We start from the raw sequence: 18,949 nt of genomic DNA on the forward strand, positions 1-18,949 counted from the left end.
GATGAGCGTCGTGCCACCTGACCCGAGACGGGTCGCAGGCGTCGTACCGAGCGCGTCGAGACCGTGTCCTGATGTGATCTGTACGGGCGAGTCACGTCGGCGTCAAAGGAGCGACGTGTGACCTGTCAGAGCTTGATCTCCGATCTGCAGCTGCTCCTTTGCGCGTCCTGGGGAGGTACATTTGTTGCGCACCGGAGACGACTCGACGCCGCTGAGATCGGAGATCAAGCTCTGACAGGTCACACGTCGCTCCTTTGACGCCGACGTGACTCGCCCGTACAGATCACATCAGGACACGGTCTCGACGCGCTCGGTACGACGCCTGCGACCCGTCTCGGGTCAGGTGGCACGACGCTCATCGCGCCTGCCAGCGCTGCCGTACAGGTTGCCACGACGAGGTCGAGCACGCTTCTATACGCTCGCCCAGCCTTCCTTTCCATCCCATTAGGCAGCCTGGGAACGGTGATGGTCAGAGGCAAAGCCTACGAGGGGTGGTGGAACCACATGTCACGGCTACTGACGGCTCGACCCCACGATAGCCTCCGAAGGCTGACTTTGCGGCACCATCATCGGACGATGTCGACGAGTTGGGTCGCTCTCGCGGTAGCCAGATGACCTCCCATGCTAGTACCATCGGCTAGGGTCGCAGGAAGCGCGGGGGAGGGCGCTGGGAGCAACACGGAGCTCCGTTGGACGTTTTCAAGATTAGCGTGTCAGAGTGAAATGGAACTAGCCCTTAGGCGCCGAGGCGTCAGACGAGCGATTAAACATGTGTATGTATCTAAGGAGAGAAGTCAACTTTGATGGGGGCAGCCAAATTTGTCGGTGGACCGCAAATCGTGGAGTTGCGATTCACGCTCGGGCAGACAGCATCAGGCAGCGCGCCCGCGACGGCAACCGCGTCCATCAATCATCCCGTCGAATTGAGCGGCGCACGCTGACGGCAAGAAGAAGAGAGAGAAAGAGCCCCTCCGCGCGCACACAGGCAACTGCAGGAGCAGGCCGCGAAGGCGGCGCAGGCGCAGCGGCAGCGCGAATGCAGACGCCGCAGACATATTTTTTCATTTTCTTCTCGAGCGTGACAGCCTAATCGCCGGCGTGTGAGGGAGCAGAGCCGCTGTTGAGCAGAGCCGCTGTTGAGCAGAGCCGCTGTTGAGCACATTGCTGCCGCCACCTCTGTGGAGAGCCGACGCCCAAGGAGTAGTACGTGATGCCGAAGAGCGGCGCTACCGCAGCCTCCATTCGCGCTCGAGCTCTTGCATGGGGCAAGCCCCGGGGAGCGAGAGCGGCTGATCTCTCCGCCGCGGCCGCAGAGCAAGAGGATGGTCCCCAGGACGACACAGCAGGTCGTCCAGCTGCCTTCGCCACCCGCCACCCGCCAGCACCGCCTCTACCACCGCCCCGTTCCACGCGCTCCGCGTTGCCGCCCCTGCCGCTGCTGTTGGCAGCGCTCTCTCTCGCGCGCCCCGGCACCGTCAAATGCCTACTCACGGTCGCGCTCTCCCCCGGTGCAGGAGATGCTCAAGTGGGCTGCGCCGCCTCCAAGAGCAGCGAGACGGAGCTGCGCGAGCTCAGGGACGAGACCCAGACGCTCAAGGACGAGATCCAGTCACTCAAGGACCAGTCGCTCAAGAAGCAGTCGCTCAAGCAGGGCGAGATCCAGTCACTCAAGGACGAGAACCAGTCGCTCAAGGACGAGATCCAGTTGCTCAAGGACCAGCTTCACAACGTCGGCACGCCGAGCGCCACCGCCCCTTCGCGCGACGGCAAGGCCGACGCATTCCCCGCACCGCCGCCTTCGCCACCGCCACCGCCACCGCCAACACACCACCGCCGCATCCGCTGCCGCCTCCCTCCCCTCTGCCGCCGCGTCCGCCTCCCTCTTTTCCCGCCGCCGCGCCACCCTCCCAGCCGCCTTACCCCCTCCCTCTCTCCCCTCCTCCCAGGTCGACGCAGAGCCCGCTGCAGAGTGGGGCATCGCTGGCTGGGTGAACTCCCTCGCTCTCACCGAGGTGGTGGCCGAGGCGCTGAAGGAGCCAGCCGGCACCACCGACCCGTTCATGTACGTGCTCAGCCTCACGCTCGCCGACCTCAAGGAGAAGCTCGAGGCGGTGAAGCTAAGTGGACTCGCTGCGCGCCTCTGGTCCGCCATTGAGAAGCTGCGCGGCCAGAGCGCCGCGACCGGGGCGGCGCTGAACGCCAAGTTCGCCGCGGAGGGCGACGCGTTCAAGGGCGAGATGGGCTTCGGCGGCGTCGAGCAGTTCTACGGAGGCGTGCTGCACGCCAGCAGCTGGCCTACCCTGCCCGCCCTCTCTCACCGGCCGCCCCCCCTCCCCTGACCGGTGAGGCCTCGAGAAGATCATCGGGCCGCCGCTTATGGTGGAGGGCTCGCTCCTCAAGGCCATGGAGACGGAGCACTGCAAAGAGAAGGATGCGGAAGTGCCGTTCGACACCTCCAACGGCATCGAGGGCGCAACGTCCAAGCTCGAGTGGGAGTTTGTCGTCGCGCCGGTCGAGGACCAGGACGACCGCTACGCGGAGCGCGGCGGCGACTTCCGCACGGCTCACCGCGAGTGGTGCCGCAAGCCGGAGCCGCTCTCTGTCTACGAGAAGAAGATGGCGGACGAGATGAACCCGAAGCTCGTTGAGGCGGGGCAGGCGCCGCTCACCAAGGAGGAGCTCGTCGCCGGCCGGATGTACACGGGGCCGATGTACGAGAAGTACAACGGCGTCCTCCGCTTCTCCTCAGCGCGCGGTGCCGACGGCGCGGTGCGGCTGGAGTACGCCTCGATGGAGCAGGTGCCCTTTCTGCAGAAGAAGTGCGGCTGGCTTCACCTCGGCGAGTGGGCTGCGACGGCGGCAGGCGAGCGCTCGGGCGCGGTGCGCTGGACGTGGAACAACCAGTACTCGACCACCATCCACGCGATCAACTCGATCATCGTCAAGCTGTCGCCGCTGACCAGGATCACGCCGCTCTACCGCGGCTGGGCGGGCGCCACGCTCCCGGAAGCCTTCTTCAAGCCGGACGCGCTCGGCTTCCGTGGCGGCGTCGAGTACGGCTTCTCGTCGACCACCACCGACCGCGCGCAGGCGGTGCACTACGCGGAGGGCAAGGCGTCGACGGTGCTCGAGCTCGGGATGGGCATGGTCGACCGCGGCGCCGACGTCTCGTGGCTCTCGCAGTACCCGCACGAGAAGGAGACGCTGCTGCCGCCGCTCATGGGCCTGCAGGTGCGCCAACCTCGCCCCACCTCCCTCCCTGCCCCCTTCTCAGCCTCATCGCCTCCCACCCCTTCCCGACACATGCAGGTGCGTTCGACGGGCGTGGAGGGCGGCACGCTCGTCATCCAGAGCAGCTTCTCCATCAACATGGCCTCGCTCACGCTCGAGCAGGTGGCGGGCAAGCGCAAGAAGCTGCTCACCGACATGGGCGCGCAGATGGCGGCCGAGGTGCGCCGCGGGGTGGCGGAGGAGGCAGCGGAGGAGGCGTCGCAGCTTGTGCGCGTCCGGCTCGGCCTCGAGCGATGCGCGGACGCCAAAGGCGCGGAGGAGGGCAAGTGGCTCGAGGCGCCGCTCGGCGACAAGGCTGAGGCGTACAACGATGACGTGCGCTTCCAAGCGGCGGTGGGCGACGCGCTCGAGGTGAAGCGCTTGGTGGTGCTCGCGGCGACGATGCAGCACGGCGGTGGCGGCGGGCTTGCCGCGGCGATGGATGCGGTATTGCCGCTGCAGGCCAGCGGCGTCGATCTAACGGGGTTCGACCTTGGTGACGATGGCGTGATGGTCAGAACGGTGGTCGCGTGGATGGAATCGGAGCCTTCGGCGCTGACGTCGCTGACGCTTGACTGGGGCAAGGCGTGCGGCTGCGTGCGGGAGGCGCTACTCGGCGTGGTGCGGACGACGCGCACGCTCATCGTGCTGAGCGTGGGCGAAGAGGGGGCGATGCCGCTCAACCCGCTGCAGCTCAATGGGCGCGAGGCGGTGAAGTCGCTCGATTTGTCAAACAAGGGCCTCGGACCTGGATCGGCTGCCGTCGTCGCGGCGGGTCTCTCGGTCAACGGGGTGCTGAAAACACTCAACCTCGACGGCCACCAGCTCGACCTGCCAAAGCTGCGTGGCACCGATTCGGTGACCTCCCTCGACCTCTCGCGCAAGGGCCTCGGACCCGCCTCGGCTATCGTGATCGCGTCGCTGGTTGCGGGCAATGAGGTGCTGACCAAGCTGAATCTCGACGGCCACGAGCTCGACCTGCCAAAGCTGCGCGGCACCGATTCGGTGACCTCCCTCGACCTCTCGCACAGGGGCCTCGGACCCGCCTCGGCCATCGTGATCGCGTCGTTGATTGCGGGCAATACGGTGCTGACCAACTTGAACCTCCATGGTAACAGCATCGGCGCAGAGGGCGCAAAGGCAATCGGCGAGGCGCTCGCGGTCAATGGGGTTCTGACCAATTTGAACCTCTACGGGAACGAGATTGGCGACGAGGGCGCCACTGCGATCGCCGAGGCGCTGCGCGGCAATGGGGTGCTGAAAGAGCTCGACCTCGACTGCAACGAGATCGGCGACGAGGGTGCCAAGGAGCTGGCTTCCGCTCTGCGCTTCAACGGGGTGCTGGCCGAGCTCGACTTGTCGGGCAGCCCATTTGGCGTCGGCGGCATTGGCGACGAGGGTGCCAAGGCGCTAGCATCCGCTCTTCGCGTCAACGGGGTGCTGACCACCCTCGAGCTCGGCAACAACAACATCGGCGACGAGGGTGCCAAGGCGATTGGCGGCGCCCTCGCGGTCAATGGGGTGCTGAAAAATCTCGACCTCGGCGACAACGAGATCGGCGACGAGGGCGCGAAGGCGATCGGCGGCGCTCTCGCAGTCAACGGGGTGCTGACCTCCTTGGATGTGCGCGACAACGAGATCGGCTCCACCGGCGCCGCCGCGATCGCCGAGGCGCTGTGCGGCAACGGGGTGTTAAAAACGCTCGTCCTCGGCCGCAACAGCATCGGCGACGAGGGCGCCAAGGCGATCGGCGAGGTGCTCGCGGTCAACGGGGTGCTGACCAAACTCTCGCTCTATCAGAACGACATTGGTGACGAGGGCGCCAAGGCGCTGGCCTCCGCTCTGCGCGTCAACGAGGCTCTGACTGAGCTGCGCCTCAGCCGCAACAACATCCGCGACAAGGGCGCGGCCGCGATCGCCGAGGCGCTGCGCGGCAACGGGGTGCTGACCAAAATCATGCTCGATGGCAACAACTTGGGCAACGAGGGGAAGGGAGTGATTCGGGATGCGGTGAGCGGGCGGGTAGGGATCGAGCTCGAGATGTGAGGATGTCTTGCGCTTTCGGATGTCTTGCGCTTTTTGTCCACTTGAAAAGAAAAGAAAGAAAGAAAACAGACAAACCCAGACGAGGGATGGGGGAGGACAGGCATGATGCGGAGGAGTTCCGGTTCGTCTTCCGAAACTCCCTCCAGGAAGGACTGGAGGTCCAGCTCGTCGCCCTCGCCAGCCTCCTCCTCCTCAGGCACGACGTCGCAGCGGCCGTTTAGTGTCTTGGATGGAGCACTTGGAGTCTAAAAATTCTTCTTTGCACTGGCAACCCCCCAGACAAAAGACTTGCCAACAACAAACCTAAAACCCAGACAAAAGAATTTTACAACAAACCTCTCTCGCACACGCACGATTCACACAACAGGCAGAAAAAAGAAAATAAATCCACGAGAGCCGCTGGCAACCCGCGCAGCGCGCAAGCGAGTGCAGTGCTTGCGTGTGCTATGTGGGGCAAGAATAGCGCCAACGTCACGGACACGACCGCCATATCGGTGCACGGCACGAACCCGCAGAACCTGGTCGAGAAGATCCTGCGCTCCAAGATTTACAACCACGCGTACTGGAAGGAACACTGCTTCGGCCTCACCGCCGAATCGCTCGTCGACAAGGCGATGGAGCTCGACACTGTCGGCGCGTTCCGCTACGCCCCCCCCCCCCCTCGCGCGCGCCCATCCGCTCGCGCGCAGCTTCCACGGCCGCCGCGCCGCCGCACAGTGACAGCACGCGGCCGCCCACCGCCGCCGCCCGCCGCCCGCCCGCCTCCGACGCCGCGCCCCCTCGCTACTCGCCCAGGCGGGACCTTCGGCGGGATCCGCGAGCCGTCGCACTTCATCCAGCTCACTCTCAAGATGCTGCAGATCCAGCCCGAAAAGGAGATTGTGCTCGAGTTTATCAAGAATGAGGACTACAAGTGCGCGGGCCACAGCGTCACGCCTCCTGCCCCAGCTTCTGCCCCAGCCCCACCGGCAACCCCCCCTCCTCCGTCCCCCCCCCCCCCTTCTTGCTGCCAGGTACGTGCGCGCCCTCGGCGCCTTTTACCTCCGCCTCACCGGCCGCCCTGCCGAGGTGCGCCGGCAACCTACCAAACCCCGGCGCCCAACTCGCAATGAGTGCGGCATAGGCCGGCCTGCCGAGGTGTTTCAGTACCTCGAGCCGCTCTACAACGACTACCGCAAGTTGCGCCGCCGGCGCGCGCCCTCCCTAGAAGCGGAGGGCGGAGAGATGGTTCCGACGGACACTCGAGAGGGTACGCGTAGTCCGGTGCACTCAGCAGTGCTTCGCTGGTTCTCGTCGTCTTCGTGGCCGTTGTCTTCACACCCCCGACGTTGGCGTAGTCAGAGAGAGAGAGAAGGGGAAGGGAGAGGGGGGGGGGGGGGTAGGCACACGTGTGCATTCACACCCCTGACCCCTTGGCGTCGCAGCCTCGCGTCGGGCGAGTACTGCCTCGTTCACGTCGACGAGCTGGCAAACGAGTCTAGAGGCGGAAGACGGATTCATGGATCTCAACCCGCGCTCGAGGGGACACGGACTCAGCTGTCTTCGACCGTATTCCGCTGTGTTGCACTGTCTTCGTACCCCTCGTCTTCACGCGGTGCTCTGAATGGTCTGCACGATACCGTCTCCCGGCCGGATGTCGGCGTATTCCCGGCCGACGAGTAAGATGCAATCTCGCCCATATCTCGAGCATATCTCCCCGTATCTCCACGTAGGTCGACGAGCTGCTGCGCGACGAGTATGTCTTCGACCTCGCTCTGCCGCACTTGCCGAAGCGGCACACGCTGGTCGCCTCCGGCCCGCGCGCCGTAGATGGCCCAGGCCAGATCTCGGAGGCATCTCGGAGGCATCTCGGGGACCTGTCGGAGACCTGTCGGAGATCTCTCGGAGATCTCTCGGAGACATCTCGGCTCTGCGGTGAGTGAGTGCGGTGAGTCAGTGCTGCAGTCAGTGCTGCAGTCAGTGCTGCAGTCAGTGCTGCTGTCAGTGCTGCAGTCAGTGCTGCAGTCAGTGCTGCTGTCAGTGCTGCAGTCAGTGCTGCTGTCAGTGCTGCAGTCAGTGCTGCAGTCAGTGCTGCAGTCAGTGCTGCTGTCAGTGCTGCTGTCGGTGACTCGCTGCTGTGACTCACTGCTGTGACTGCTGCGAGTGACTGCTGCAGGCCTGCTCACTGGCCCGCGCCGGTCGGCTCTCGAGGAGGACCTCAACGAGCTGATTGCTGAGGAGGAGGCGGCCGAGGCGGCGGCGAAGGCGGAGGCAAAGGCGGCGGCAAAGGCGGCGGCCAAGGAGCAAAAAGCGGCGGCCGAGGCGGCAGCGAGGGAGAAAGAGGCGGCCGCGGCGAGCCGGCGGCCTCCGCCGCCGCCGCCGCCTCCGCCGCGCGGGCGCGGCGAGATGGAGAGGCATGGCGAGGAGGGGCGGCGAGGGGAGGCGGAGCGGCGCGGCGAGCGGCGCGGCGAGCGGCGTGGCCGCAGCCCCGACCGCGGCGACCGAGGAGGCAGGGGCGGCAGGGGCGGGGGCAGGTCGTATTCGCGCTCCCCGTCCCCGCGCCGGCGGGGGCGGAGCCGCGGCCGCCGCTCGCCCTCGTCGTCGGCTTCGTCGTACTCCTACAGCTACAGCAGCAGCGGCCGCCGCAGCGGCAGCGGCGAGCGCGGCGGCAGCGGCGAGCGAGGCCGCCGCAGCCCACGCCGCTGAGCTGCCGCTGAGGTGAGGGGGTTCTTGCATCGGAAGACCCCGCCATGCGTCCCGGTCTGCCGTGCGTGTGTGGTGTCTGGTGATATGGCTCGCGCTCCAGGCGCCTCGCCGCATCCGCGCGCGCCCTATCTACAACACTTTCCCCACACAACTAAGCGGCGTATAAGCGCACACACCTCCCACGACCACACCCACACGAAAATGCACAAAGGCTAGATCACCTAGAACCCTGCACAAAAAAGATCGCAAGGCACTATGTCAAAACCCCACTGAGAAATTATAAATTTCTCTAGAGCTGGTGCCGCCACTAGATGAAATGCTCCACTGGGCCCCCGGAACACGCCTGCGCGGCGGCGAGCAGTGAAGAGACGCGGAAAGCTGATTTTTTTACTTTTGGACGCATTTCGGGCTCCGTACTGGTTGACGCAGAGCCGCACGCGCCGACCGGTGCCGTTCGCGACCACGAGGGCGGATGCTGGCCATCCCGGGCTCTGTGCACATCGACAGCGCGCGTTCTACGCGCTCCCCTATCCAGATCTTGGCGCCCCACCTCGAGAGCGCCGTTTTTATCTCGTGCAATCTCGAGCCATGGAGATTAGGCCGAGATCGCTTTGAGCTGCGGGAGATGTTTGGGAGATACAGCTACAGTCACACGGACCCGCGGGGCGTGCGCAGCTCGCGACGGAGATGTTTGTAGAGCCCGGGCTCGCTGCGAAGCGATGAGCGGCGCCCGAACGGCACCGGGCCGCGTGCCGCTCTCTGCAGCTCCGACGCGGCCGGGCGGCTGCCAGAGCCGCACGCGCCGACCGGTGCCGTTCGCGACCACGAGGGCGGATGCTGGCCATCCCGGGCTCTGTGCACATCAGCAGCGCGCGTTCTACGCGCTCCGCTGTCCAGATCTTGGCGCCCCACCTCGAGAGCGCCGTTTTTATCTCGTGCAATCTCGAGCCATGGAGATTAGGCCGAGATCGCTTTGAGCTGCGGGAGATGTTTGGGAGATACAGCTACAGTCACACGGACCCGCGGGGCGTGCGCAGCTCGCGACGGAGATGTTTGTAGAGCCCGGGCTCGCTGCGAAGCGATGAGCGGCGCCCGAACGGCACCGGGCCGCGTGCCGCTCTCTGCAGCTCCGACGCGGCCGGGCGGCTGCCAGAGCCGCACGCGCCGACCGGTGCCGTTCGCGACCACGAGGGCGGATGCTGGCCATCCCGGGCTCTGTGCACATCAGCAGCGCGCGTTCTACGCGCTCCGCTGTCCAGATCTTGGCGCCCCACCTCGAGAGCGCCGTTTTTATCTCGTGCAATCTCGAGCCATGGAGATTAGGCCGAGATCGCTTTGAGCTGCGGGAGATGTTTGGGAGATACAGCTACAGTCACACGGACCCGCGGGGCGTGCGCAGCTCGCGACGGAGATGTTTACAGAGCCCGGGCTCGCTGCGAAGCGATGAGCGGCGCCCGAACGGCAGGGTAGCGTGTCGACCTAGACTGAACGCGACCGAGCAGCAAGGTACTAGGAGTGGCAGCCCGTGACAGCACCGGCAATACGCTTGGGGAGCGGTAGAGCAACGGCCCTGGTAGTGGTGAACGAAGCAGCGACGGCGATGGCGATGGCAGTGGCGGCCCTGGCGGCGACGGCCGTGTTGGCGGATGAGGCGGCGAGACGGCGACGGCGACCAGGGCGACCTGTGCAGAGCCCGAGTGCGCGAGCAGGTGCTCGCGGCGGCAGGCACCAGCCGCCTCGCAGACATTCTTCACCTCGTTGTTGATCACGTGGGACAAGCAGAGGATAAAGAAGCACAGCACGTGCTTTGCCGCACGCATCGAGGTCCAGATGTGCGCAAAGGCGCCGCCCTTGTGCCGCTCCGACGCAATGGTCAAGCTGGCATTGGAGGCGGTGCCGTCGGAGACGCAGAAGTCGATCCGATCGATCGGCAGGCCGAGCTCGTTGACCGCGCGCACGTTGCTCGCGCCGACGTTCACGCCCGTCTTCTTGTGGCCATCGGCGTCTGGCCGGAGCTTAAAGGTGGCGATCACCTCGCGCTCACGCAGCGCCGGCAGCCTCTCGCACGACAGCGTGACGACGACCCAGGCCACCTTGTTGATCGTCACCTCGTCCCACTGCAGCACGTTTCGCCGCTTCGAGAAGGAGTTCTCCACAGCTCTCTGGCGCTGCACGAACCAGAACTGCATGTCGTGCAAGCGGACCGTCTCGTGGCTCTCGTGCTGCGGCCGCTCCGCCTCCGGGAGCGACTTCAGGTACCGCTTCGAGCAGGCCGTGGCGACGCCCTGCGCGCCACGCAGCGAGAGGGTCTTACCCGCCGCCGAATGGTAGAGCACGTTCGTCTCCTCTCGCCATTCTGGGAGGTAGACCCCCCCCGCTCGGCTCGCGGGCAGCGCCAGGGTCGACGCCGCCGCGCCGGGTCTGCCGGGAGGCCGCCACGAGAGCATGGCCACGTGAGTGCGCCGCATAAGCTCGAGGATCGTCTCGCCGGGCAGGACCTCGAGCGTGCGAAAGCGTCCGGCGCCGCGCAGCAACGAGCAGTATTGTCGCTTAAAGCGCTCGAGCTGGACCCGCAGCTCGCGCTGGAGGCTGGGGCTGCGCTGCAGCACCGCGTGGAGGGCGTGCAGCTCGTACAGCCCGCGGAGGCGCGGGATCTCGCCGGGGTGCCGCGCCTGCTCGGCAAGCGCGCGAAAGCACATTCCTAGCCGGCGAGGCTTGAGTGCGACGGCGTTCTCGTCCATGGTCTCCAAGGCAAACTCGGCCATGGACAGCTGCCAGACGGCATCTACGCCTGGACCCCTCACAGAGCAGCCCACGCACAGGTCACGCATCGGCAGATTTGACACCTGGTTCAGGCGTAGACAGCACACACTGGTCACAGTTGCATAGCCCTGCCGGGGGGGACGAGTTCGCAAGGTTAATATTATCTCTCTCTCTCTCTCTCTCTCTCTCTCTCTCTCTCTCTCTCTCTCTCTCTCTCTCTCTCTCGATCATGAGTTGCCACAACCACGCCCCCGACGTGGTTGTGGTTGCCACGCCCGTTCCCCCCTGGTTCGTCAAGCGCCCGCCGTTCAAGTTCGGCGATTCATATTCATGGGGGAGCGGGGTTGATTACCCGTGTCGTGTGTGTAGGTGTGAACGGGGACGTGTGCTCCCTGGAAACGAGCAGAGTTTTACCGCCTACCTCTCGCACGACACTAGGCACGGGACTGGCGCGCACTGGCACTAACACAGTGTGATTTCTTCTAACACAGTGTCGTGCGGAATAAATAAAACAAATAAAAACCAAACAAGGGGTGGTGTCGTGCGAAAAAAGAAAGAACGAAAACGGACAACCCAAGGGAGGGATGGGAGGACGGCACGCCGCCACCACACAGGGATTTTAAGGAGTGGTGTCGTGCGGAGACTCGATCCTTCTTTTCCTTTTATTTAGAGTCCACGCGCGTGCAGACCGCGCGCAGCACTCAGTCAGTCGTTGCGGAGGAAGGAAGCGATGGCCGCCAGCGCGTACGACGTCGCGCGCGTGCCGGCCCTCGAGGCCAACGTGCGGCAGCAGTGCGCCGACGGCACATATGACCTCGACAATAACCTCGCCCTCCTCAAGCTCTACCAGTTCCACCCGGAGAAGAGCGACTCGGCGGTGGTCGGCCGCGTGCTCGTGAAGGCGTTGACGCGGCTGCCCGCGTCGGACTACCTGATGTGCACGTACCTCATCCCGGAGCGGGTGCAGGAGGAGGAGCTCCTCGCGCAGGTCGCCGCCGTCGCCGCGCTGCTCGAGACGTGCCAGTTCCGCGGCGTGTGGGCGGCGCTGGAGCCGCTGCAGGAGCCGCTGCTGCAGCACATCCCCGGCGTGGCCGACGCGCTCCGCGACTTCGTCGTGCACACGCTCGGGCTGACCTACCAGGCCATCCCGGCCGCGCACGTGACTGCGTCGCTCGGGCTCGACGCGGCGGCGGCGGCGAAGCTGGTGGAGGCGCGGGGCTGGAGGGTCGAGGGCGAGCTGGTGCAGGTCGCGCTCAACGACGACAACCAGGCCAAGCCGCGCAAGGCCGCCGAGGAGGGCGGTGGCGCCCTGCAGCTCGGCCAGCTGACCAAGGTGATGTCGGCCGCCTTTGGGCTGCACTAGCCGGCGTGCATCCACCCCCCCCCCCCGGTAAAATGTCCCCCCCGACCCTGCCCCGCCCCCCGACCCTGCCCCACCCCGCCAGAGAGTGGCTTGCCGCTCGCCGCTCGGCTGCAGGGGCGGTGGACAGGGACGGGTCGGGACCCCACACGGTGAGGTGGCAGCACGAGTTGCGCGCGCAGAGAGCGCACTGTTGGGGCTTCCGGGGCTTGGGGAAGAGGAGGGAGGAGACGGCGCGCCACCGGGACCCCACGCGTGTGGTTGGGGTGCGGCGGGGAAGGGGAAAACTCTGCTTTCCTCATTTTATAGCCTCCCGCTAGGACCCAGTGAAACCCACAAGTTGAACTTCGCTCTTCGCGGAGAAGTTATTGCACTCTCCCCCGCGAGAGCCGAGAGCGGGGAGGTCGGTGGTGGTGTGTGGGAGGTGGGGCGAGAACGGAGGAGGCCGGCAGGGGTGGTGGGAGGGAGGGGGGACGCCCACCGCCCCCACCGCCCCCCGCGAAGAGATGAGGGGACCGAGGACAGAATGATGAAGAACAATCCGACAAGTGACTGGACACCCCCAGGGGACGCGTTCAATCTTCAAACACAAAAAACACCTTTAATGCGTACGGTGCTAGCATGGAGCATGCGCCTGCATGAACTCCAAACCCTCCAAACAAACAACAACTCTCTCTCTCCCAAACAACAAGTTCTCCTCGAGCCTTTCACAAGAAAGAAATGGAAAGATCGGATGTTGGAACAGGACCAGTCCATGACAGAAAGGAACAAACAAACTCAGAAAGGCAAACAGAAAAACAATGTGGTATTGCTAAATAAAAATCTCTCTCAGAAAGGTTATAAGAAACAACAAGTTGAGTTCACAGACCTTGTTGTGTTGTTTGTTGTTGAGAAGAAAATTAATGCCCGGTAGAACCGAACGGGGGGGGGGGGGAACCCCACCGGAGCCGGGGCAAGGAGACCGAGCGGAGGGGTTGTGATTGGCGACGCCGTCGCCAAGGGGGAGTGTGTGTCGTCGCGTGTCCTCTTGTCTGGTGTCTACTAGGAACTAGCTCCGAGTAGAGGGGGCGTTCTGCTGCTAGGGGAAACCTGGAGCGCGGTACTAACCCTCGGAGAACTGTGTTTACTTTAAGGCCCTTGCCCTGCGAACGCGCACCCCCGGGGCTAGGGCTCTCTTGCCCGCAACCCGATGCCAATCATCCGGCCCGCTGGGTGCGCTTCTGAGCTCCCCGGCCCTGGATGTGAGAGTGTGCGGTTGATGACTGCACTCCAAGTGCTCCAAGGTAGGCGCAGCGCGCTGGGTCTATGAGAGGTTGAGGTGCGAGCCCTGGAGGCCCTGGGGATGGGAATCTGTCTCGACGGACAGCCGGCAGCAAGAGAAACCGCAGTGAGCGGACCGCCACTGCTGTAAGGGGAACAACTAGAGGTCCAACAAAGGGCACCGAGACAGGACACCGAGGGCAAAAGAAAACCCACAGGCCTAACACAAGCAGTCTCGGACGCAAGTATCAGCACAAGAATCAGAACGTATTTAAAGCACCAAAAGGAGCAAAGCATACCGGTGTGAACAAGTCAACGGACAGAATCCTTGTCACAAGGCGGCGCCCCCCCCTGTTCCCTCGTTGCTCGATGATCACGAGTCTTCCGACCCCGGCCGAGGCGGTGCGCCCGCGTGGGCGGGCGATCGTCGTCTCGTTGGCGGCGGCGACGCTCGCGGCGCTCGCGCTCTGCGTCCACCGCAACCAATCGAGCTCGCGGCTGGGCAGCTCCTCTGATGACGAGGTCCTCGCCCGTGGGTTTTTCGACGACGCCTTGGCGCCACGCTGCTACGACGAGGAGAATTGCTTCTACGGCTGTAAGGATGGCTACGAGCAGCGATGGTCCGGAGCGGCCGCGCGCAGCTTGTGCTTCAAGCGGTGCTGCCAATCTGAGCCGGCGCCGCCGCCCGCTCCTCCGCCCGCGCCTCCGCTGCCGCCGCCGCCGCCGCCGCCGCCGCCGCCGCCGCCGCCACCACCTCCGCCGCCGCCGCCGCCGCCGCCGCCGCCTCCCCCTCCTCCATCGCCGCCGCCGCCACTCCCGCCGACGCCGCCTCCCCAGCCGCCCGGCGGCGGGTGCGTCGATGAGACGAGCTGTTTGTTCATGGGGTGCGCGGCCGGGTTCGTCGAGATGGCGCCCCTCAGCGGGAGAGGCGTCCGCGAGCCGGTCGAGGGGTGCCACCGGCGCTGCTGCCCAAGGACGCCCACGCCTCCGCCTTCCCCTCCTCCTCCTCCGACGGCGCCCTCCGACGACCGCAAGGTGAGTTGTCATTGCATCAGGCCGCGCCTCCACCTACCTGTGCCTCCACCTGTGCTAAGTCGCTTGGGCGTGGATAGGGAGCGCGCGGGGGGGGTGGCTCTTTGGAACTGAGGTTGCTTGCTGCTACTGCTAGGTGAACTGCAAGAGGCTGCCCAAGTTTTACGAGGGCGTCGCCACCGCAAAGCTGCAGGACTACCTCACGACCGAGCTCAAGCTGCCGACGCCGCCCGACCCCGGCGCCGAGAAGCAGCACATGCTCGGACTCATCCCGACCGACACCTACCGCTTCAACATGAGCTACAGGAAGCTAAAGGCGCATCTCCCCCCCGCGCCGCCTGGAGCGCCCCGCGCTGCCGTCCCCGCGCCGCGTCTCGATTGCGGATTGGGAGGCGTTGGAAGAGCGGCGAGACCGCCCCCGCCCCCCTGCCTCGCTCGCAGGTGGGGTCGGTCAAGCTGGTCGGCTGTCTGTACGAGGGCCGCAAGGCTGGCGCGCTGTGGCTCGACTCGCTCGACGCCTACCACAAGCTCGCGAAGAGCGTCCGCAACAAGGCGGACGCGCTCGGCGACAGCGTGCTCGGCTCGCTCGGAGGGGCGGTGGGCGCGAGCGACGGCGCGTACCAGGACTTCAAGGAGTGGCACGCGGGGTGGAAGCAAGACGGCCTCGCTGCCAAGGCCGCCGCCAAGGCCAAGGGGACGCTGCGCGAGCGCTTCTTCCCGGATGCGATCCGCGTCGAGGTGAGAGAGGGGCCGGGGTCTTGGTTTCGCTGTGAGTTGGCCCTAGCCAAGCAACAGAGGGTGCCCGCATCGTGCTCCCACAGGTGAGCGACATCGAGTTCGAAGTTCAGTACGCGTACTCGACCTACAACGCCCTCGGCGTGCACTTGTGCAGCGGCCCGATCACCGTCACCGGCCACGGCTCGCTCTGGTTCGACGACCTCTCTCTCAAGGAGAAGGACCTCGAGGCGCTGGTGGGCGGCCTCGGGCGGCCCCTCTCTCGTGCGGCGGAGACACGTCCAGGACACGTGTCCACGACATGCCCGCGACATGTCCACAGGCGGCCCCTTTCGTGCGGCGGAGACATCAAACTCGACGACCTCCAGGTGTGTGGAACTGTGGAAGCGCGGCGCAACACGCCCCTCGCGGTCGCAGCCTCAGCTCAGACTCTCGCGCATCCGCCCCTCGCGCGTCCTGCAGCAAGCAGCTCGTAACGCCCCCCCCCCCCCCCCCCCTCTTCTGCTGGGCTGGCTGCAGGTGGGCGGCATATGCAGCTTCGTCAGCAGCCAGTACAAGGACGGGTTCGCCCGGCCGGACCTGCTCGGCATGGCGTGCAACGGCTTCGAGGCGGTGAATCACAACCCGTTCTCCGACGGGTGGCACTGGGTCGGGCCAGGGGAGCGGCCGGCCGGCCTCGTCGGCAAGGTGCAGGAGTTCACGAAGAAGTCGTGCGGCTCGGTCGACTACGACATGAACCGGCGCTGCATGTTCACCGACGGCTGGGAGCAGGCCTTCAACCTGCTCCCGATGCTCGAGGGGCTCGGCGCCGCGAACCCCTCCTTCGACAGCGAGGCGTACGCGCAGGTCGGGGACAAGGCCAAGCTCTGCCGCGCGGAGGGCGCGTCCTGCCACGTGTGGGACTGCTGCGGCGTCAACGGCGAGCTTAAGCCCATGTGGTGCAACCCTTTCGCGAGCGGGCAGATCGGCAGCATCGGCAAGGCGCGCTGCGTGGTGTGCGAGGAGGGCGTCGAGACGGGCAGCAAGGAGTTCCCCGGTGAGCTCCGTCCGCCCGCGGGTGCGGACCCGGTCGACACGTCCTCTCACCTCGCCCGCCCGTGAGCAGGAACCCTCGTCGCCTGCGACGCGACCCAGCGGCGAGCGGGCTAGTGGGTGAGTGCCTCCTGCCACCCCGCGCACTTAAGATAGTGCGCGTAGTGAGTGGGCTGCCGGCGAGCGGGCTAGTGGGTGAGTGCCTCCTGCCACCCCGCGCACTTAAGATAGTGCGCGTAGTGAGTGGGCTGCCGGCGAGCGGGCTAGTGGGTGAGTGCCTCCTGCCACCCCGCGCTGCGCGCGCACTAAGATAGTGCGCGTAGTGGGTGGGCCGCCTTCTAGTGGTCGGCGAGGCCGTGGCCAGTGCCCCGGCCCTGCGGCGCCGCCTAGTGAGTGAGTGCTCGCCGACCCTCCCCACACTAAGTCGGCATCGGTGCTGTGTTTTTTAGTTGGCGAAGGCTCCTGAGGAGAACAGGACCTCGTAAAAGAGAAAAACGCGGCCCTGCACGATGCCGGCCACTGCGCCGCCGGCCACTGCGCCCTCCAGCCTCCTCCCAGCAGAAGTTGCGTCTGCGGTGGCAAATTTCGAGCGGGGGCTGGGCGACATCGAGGAGCGCGTGCGCCGCCTGCAGCGTGCGCCGTGGGCGGAGCTCTGCGGCGGCCTCCCGCCGCTCGAGTCGGCGCGGCTGCACCTGATGGTGGCCTACACGATCAATACCCTCTTTTACATGTACCTCAAGACGCAGGGCATTCCCTCCGCCAACCACCCCGTCCTCGCCGAGCTCGAGCGCATCAAGGGCTACATCCGCAAAGTGCGTGCCGCGAGTCAGGAGGCGGAGGCGAGTCAGCGGCAGGCGAGCCTCAACGCGTCCGCCGCGAAGCGCTTCATCGTGCACGCGCTCGGCGGACCGTCCGGACCCGACGCCTCGGCCGGTGCGGGCGGAGGCGCTCCCGGCGGCGGCGAGGGTGGTGGCGGCGCGGCGGCACCGGGCGGCGAGAGCGGCGGCGGCGGGTCCGACGGCGAGTATAGCCGAAGCGTCGTGGAGCGGCTTGACCGCGAGCGGGCGGGGGCGGGCGCGGCCGAGCTGGACGCGCGGCTGGCGGCGCTCCGCTCCTCCGCCACCGGCGGCGCGGTCGGCACCGCGGCCGAGGGGGAGGACGATGCACTCGCGCGGGAGCTGCGGGCAGAGGTGCTGAGTGTGGCTGGCGCTGCCAAGCTGGCGGCGCGGGAGGGGGCGCCGCCGCCGGAGGGGGGGGCGAGCGGGGCCGCCGCCGCCGCCGCCGCACCGAGGGAGGGCAAGGGCTCCAAGCGGCGAGCCGACTCCCTCGCTTCCGCGGCTGGAAAGCCCAAGGGGATCTCCAAAGGAGGCAAGGCGTCGAAGAAGGCTAAGAAGGACGCCAAGGCGATGGGGGAGAGGCCGCACTGACGGCGACCGCGCCGAGAGTTGTGTGGGGTCATGAGCGCGCCACAGCCCCGCTCGAGTGTCGAGAGAAAGACCGTCGGTCGCGTGCACTGTCGCGTGCGTGCGCGCGACACGGCCTGTCGGCTGGGTGACGGCGTGTCGCGTGTCGCGCGACCGCTGTCGCTGAGTCCTGTGAGCTGAGAGGCGCGGCAGGCGCGCGCGCTAGAGATCTTTCCTTCCACCAAAACGCCGCCACGGACTACAATTCGAATCACATCGAAAAACACGCTACACTCGCTACGTAGATATATACGACTTGCGAGCGCGTGCCAACGCAATAGCGAATAGGTGAGAGCGATCTGACTTTTCCTAACTCGCAAAAACCACGTCGGTGCGCGCCGTGCACTCGTTCTCCGTGCTGGAGCGGTGCGACGGCGTGTTGCACTCGGATCAAAGGCATCATAGAGAGAGGCGTGCGCCCCGGGGCTTGCTTCGGGGGCACTTGGAGGATCAGGCACAGGAACAAGACGAGGAAGAAGAAGAGGACGAGGAGGAAGAAGACCGGGGGAGCTACTGTCTCACGGAGCTCGGCGCGCCCGGCCCCGCCATGCGGCGCGCGGGGCTAGTGGCGAGAAGCGGCACGGCCGGGGCGGCGGCTCCCGCTTCAGCGCTCGCCGGCGCCCCTAGGGATGGCGCCGGCAGGGCGCAGACTCAAAAGCCGACAGCGACGGCTGGCCAGTGAGCGAAACTGGCGGCGTACCGCTGGGTCTTGGCGCCGACCGTGCCGGCTCCGCCCGTGCCGGCGTAGCCGGCGTAGCCGGTGCCGGCGTGGCCGTTGCTTGCGCCGGCGCCGCCGCTGCTTGCAAACAGGAAGGGCGCTGCGGAGGTTGCCGGATCGCCGAGGTCGCCGAGGGCGCCGAGGTCCGCTTGGTCCGCCTTGAGCCCGTCGAGGATCCGCTCGACCTCGTTGTCGGCCGCCGATGCGAACTCGCCCTGCAGCACGCCCTGTCCCACCTTGCCTCCGCCGAGCACGCCAAACAGGCTCAAGCCGAGGTGGTCGGCGAGAGCAGCGTTAGCCGTGTCGCCAACGCCGCCGTCGCCGACGCCGCCGAGGGTCTCAACGTTCGCGAGCGGCGTCCAGCCTCGGTCGGCGGAGGAGCGGCTTGCGGGCGGGCCAGCGCCGCGGAGGCTGTGCGCGCCGTAGTGCCCAGAGGCGTGGAGGGTCGAGGCATGGAGGGTGGAGGCGTGGAGGGTGGAGGCCGGAAAGGCGGAGGCCGGTGGACCGCCATTCGGAAAGACGCTCGGCAAAGGCAGGCCGACGGGAGGGGCGGAGGCCTGGGGGGCGGCAGCGGGGGCGGGGGGG

At 66.4% G+C, this 18,949-nt stretch overlaps 6 protein-coding genes across 6 annotated transcripts in view; 5 read left to right on the top strand and 1 right to left on the bottom strand.

Moving 5' to 3' along the window:
• Positions 1-4,359: 4,359 nt before the first annotated feature.
• Positions 4,360-5,259, top strand: EMIHUDRAFT_41471 (hypothetical protein; the record flags this gene model as incomplete). The annotated part of the gene is made up of 1 exon (XM_005766324.1): positions 4,360-5,259. A coding segment is annotated over one exon (900 nt), but the record flags the coding sequence as incomplete, so codon positions are not given.
• Positions 5,260-5,726: 467 nt separating this feature from the next.
• Positions 5,727-8,154, top strand: EMIHUDRAFT_459474 (hypothetical protein). Its single transcript, XM_005766325.1, has 7 exons — positions 5,727-5,949; positions 6,112-6,229; positions 6,330-6,370; positions 6,440-6,506; positions 6,741-6,783; positions 7,029-7,110; positions 7,472-8,154. Exons 1-7 carry the CDS (start codon positions 5,763-5,765, stop codon positions 7,999-8,001), a joined length of 1,068 nt encoding a protein of 355 aa, XP_005766382.1. The 5' UTR covers positions 5,727-5,762; the 3' UTR covers positions 8,002-8,154.
• Positions 8,155-11,455: 3,301 nt separating this feature from the next.
• Positions 11,456-12,367, top strand: EMIHUDRAFT_445772 (hypothetical protein). Its single transcript, XM_005766326.1, has one exon. It carries the CDS (start codon positions 11,495-11,497, stop codon positions 12,125-12,127), a length of 633 nt encoding a protein of 210 aa, XP_005766383.1. The 5' UTR covers positions 11,456-11,494; the 3' UTR covers positions 12,128-12,367.
• Positions 12,368-13,742: 1,375 nt separating this feature from the next.
• EMIHUDRAFT_459476 (hypothetical protein) lies at positions 13,743-16,654 on the top strand. Its single transcript, XM_005766327.1, has 7 exons — positions 13,743-14,040; positions 14,359-14,419; positions 14,553-14,774; positions 14,858-15,154; positions 15,238-15,387; positions 15,671-16,187; positions 16,257-16,654. The coding sequence occupies exons 1-7, from the start codon at positions 13,754-13,756 to the stop codon at positions 16,298-16,300; spliced, it is 1,578 nt and encodes a 525-aa protein (XP_005766384.1). The 5' UTR covers positions 13,743-13,753; the 3' UTR covers positions 16,301-16,654.
• Positions 16,655-16,692: 38 nt separating this feature from the next.
• EMIHUDRAFT_246548 (hypothetical protein) lies at positions 16,693-17,610 on the top strand (the record flags this gene model as incomplete). Its single annotated transcript, XM_005766328.1, has 2 exons — positions 16,693-17,116; positions 17,549-17,610. The coding sequence occupies 2 exons, from the start codon at positions 16,693-16,695 to the stop codon at positions 17,608-17,610; spliced, it is 486 nt and encodes a 161-aa protein (XP_005766385.1).
• A 227-nt stretch (positions 17,611-17,837) lies between these two features.
• Positions 17,838-18,949, bottom strand: part of EMIHUDRAFT_459477 (hypothetical protein) — a gene marked incomplete at its 5' end in the record, with an annotated part of 2,116 nt that continues 1,004 nt past the window's right edge. Inside the window, 2 exons of the mRNA XM_005766329.1 lie at positions 17,838-18,269; positions 18,455-18,921. Coding sequence (XP_005766386.1) covers positions 18,251-18,269; positions 18,455-18,921 — 486 coding nt within the window. The 3' untranslated portion in view covers positions 17,838-18,250. The remainder of the gene's footprint in view (positions 18,270-18,454; positions 18,922-18,949) is intronic.

The sequence above is a fragment of the Emiliania huxleyi genome, assembly GCF_000372725.1.
Source record: "Emiliania huxleyi CCMP1516 unplaced genomic scaffold EMIHUscaffold_516, whole genome shotgun sequence".
NCBI lineage: Eukaryota > Haptophyta > Isochrysidales > Noelaerhabdaceae > Emiliania > Emiliania huxleyi.

Coding starts and splice junctions, on each gene's coding strand:
- EMIHUDRAFT_459476 (XM_005766327.1), top strand. CDS start 13,754: ATGATCACGAGTCTTCCGACCCCGGCCGAGGCGGTGCGCCCGCGTGGG. Junction 14,420..14,552: donor CGCCCTCCGACGACCGCAAG/GTGAGTTGTCAT, acceptor TGCTACTGCTAG/GTGAACTGCAAGAGGCTGCC. Junction 15,388..15,670: donor AGAAGGACCTCGAGGCGCTG/GTGGGCGGCCTC, acceptor GGCTGGCTGCAG/GTGGGCGGCATATGCAGCTT.
- EMIHUDRAFT_459474 (XM_005766325.1), top strand. CDS start 5,763: ATGTGGGGCAAGAATAGCGCCAACGTCACGGACACGACCGCCATATCG. Junction 5,950..6,111: donor GATGGAGCTCGACACTGTCG/GCGCGTTCCGCT, acceptor CTACTCGCCCAG/GCGGGACCTTCGGCGGGATC. Junction 7,111..7,471: donor GCACACGCTGGTCGCCTCCG/GCCCGCGCGCCG, acceptor TGACTGCTGCAG/GCCTGCTCACTGGCCCGCGC.
- EMIHUDRAFT_445772 (XM_005766326.1), top strand. CDS start 11,495: ATGGCCGCCAGCGCGTACGACGTCGCGCGCGTGCCGGCCCTCGAGGCC.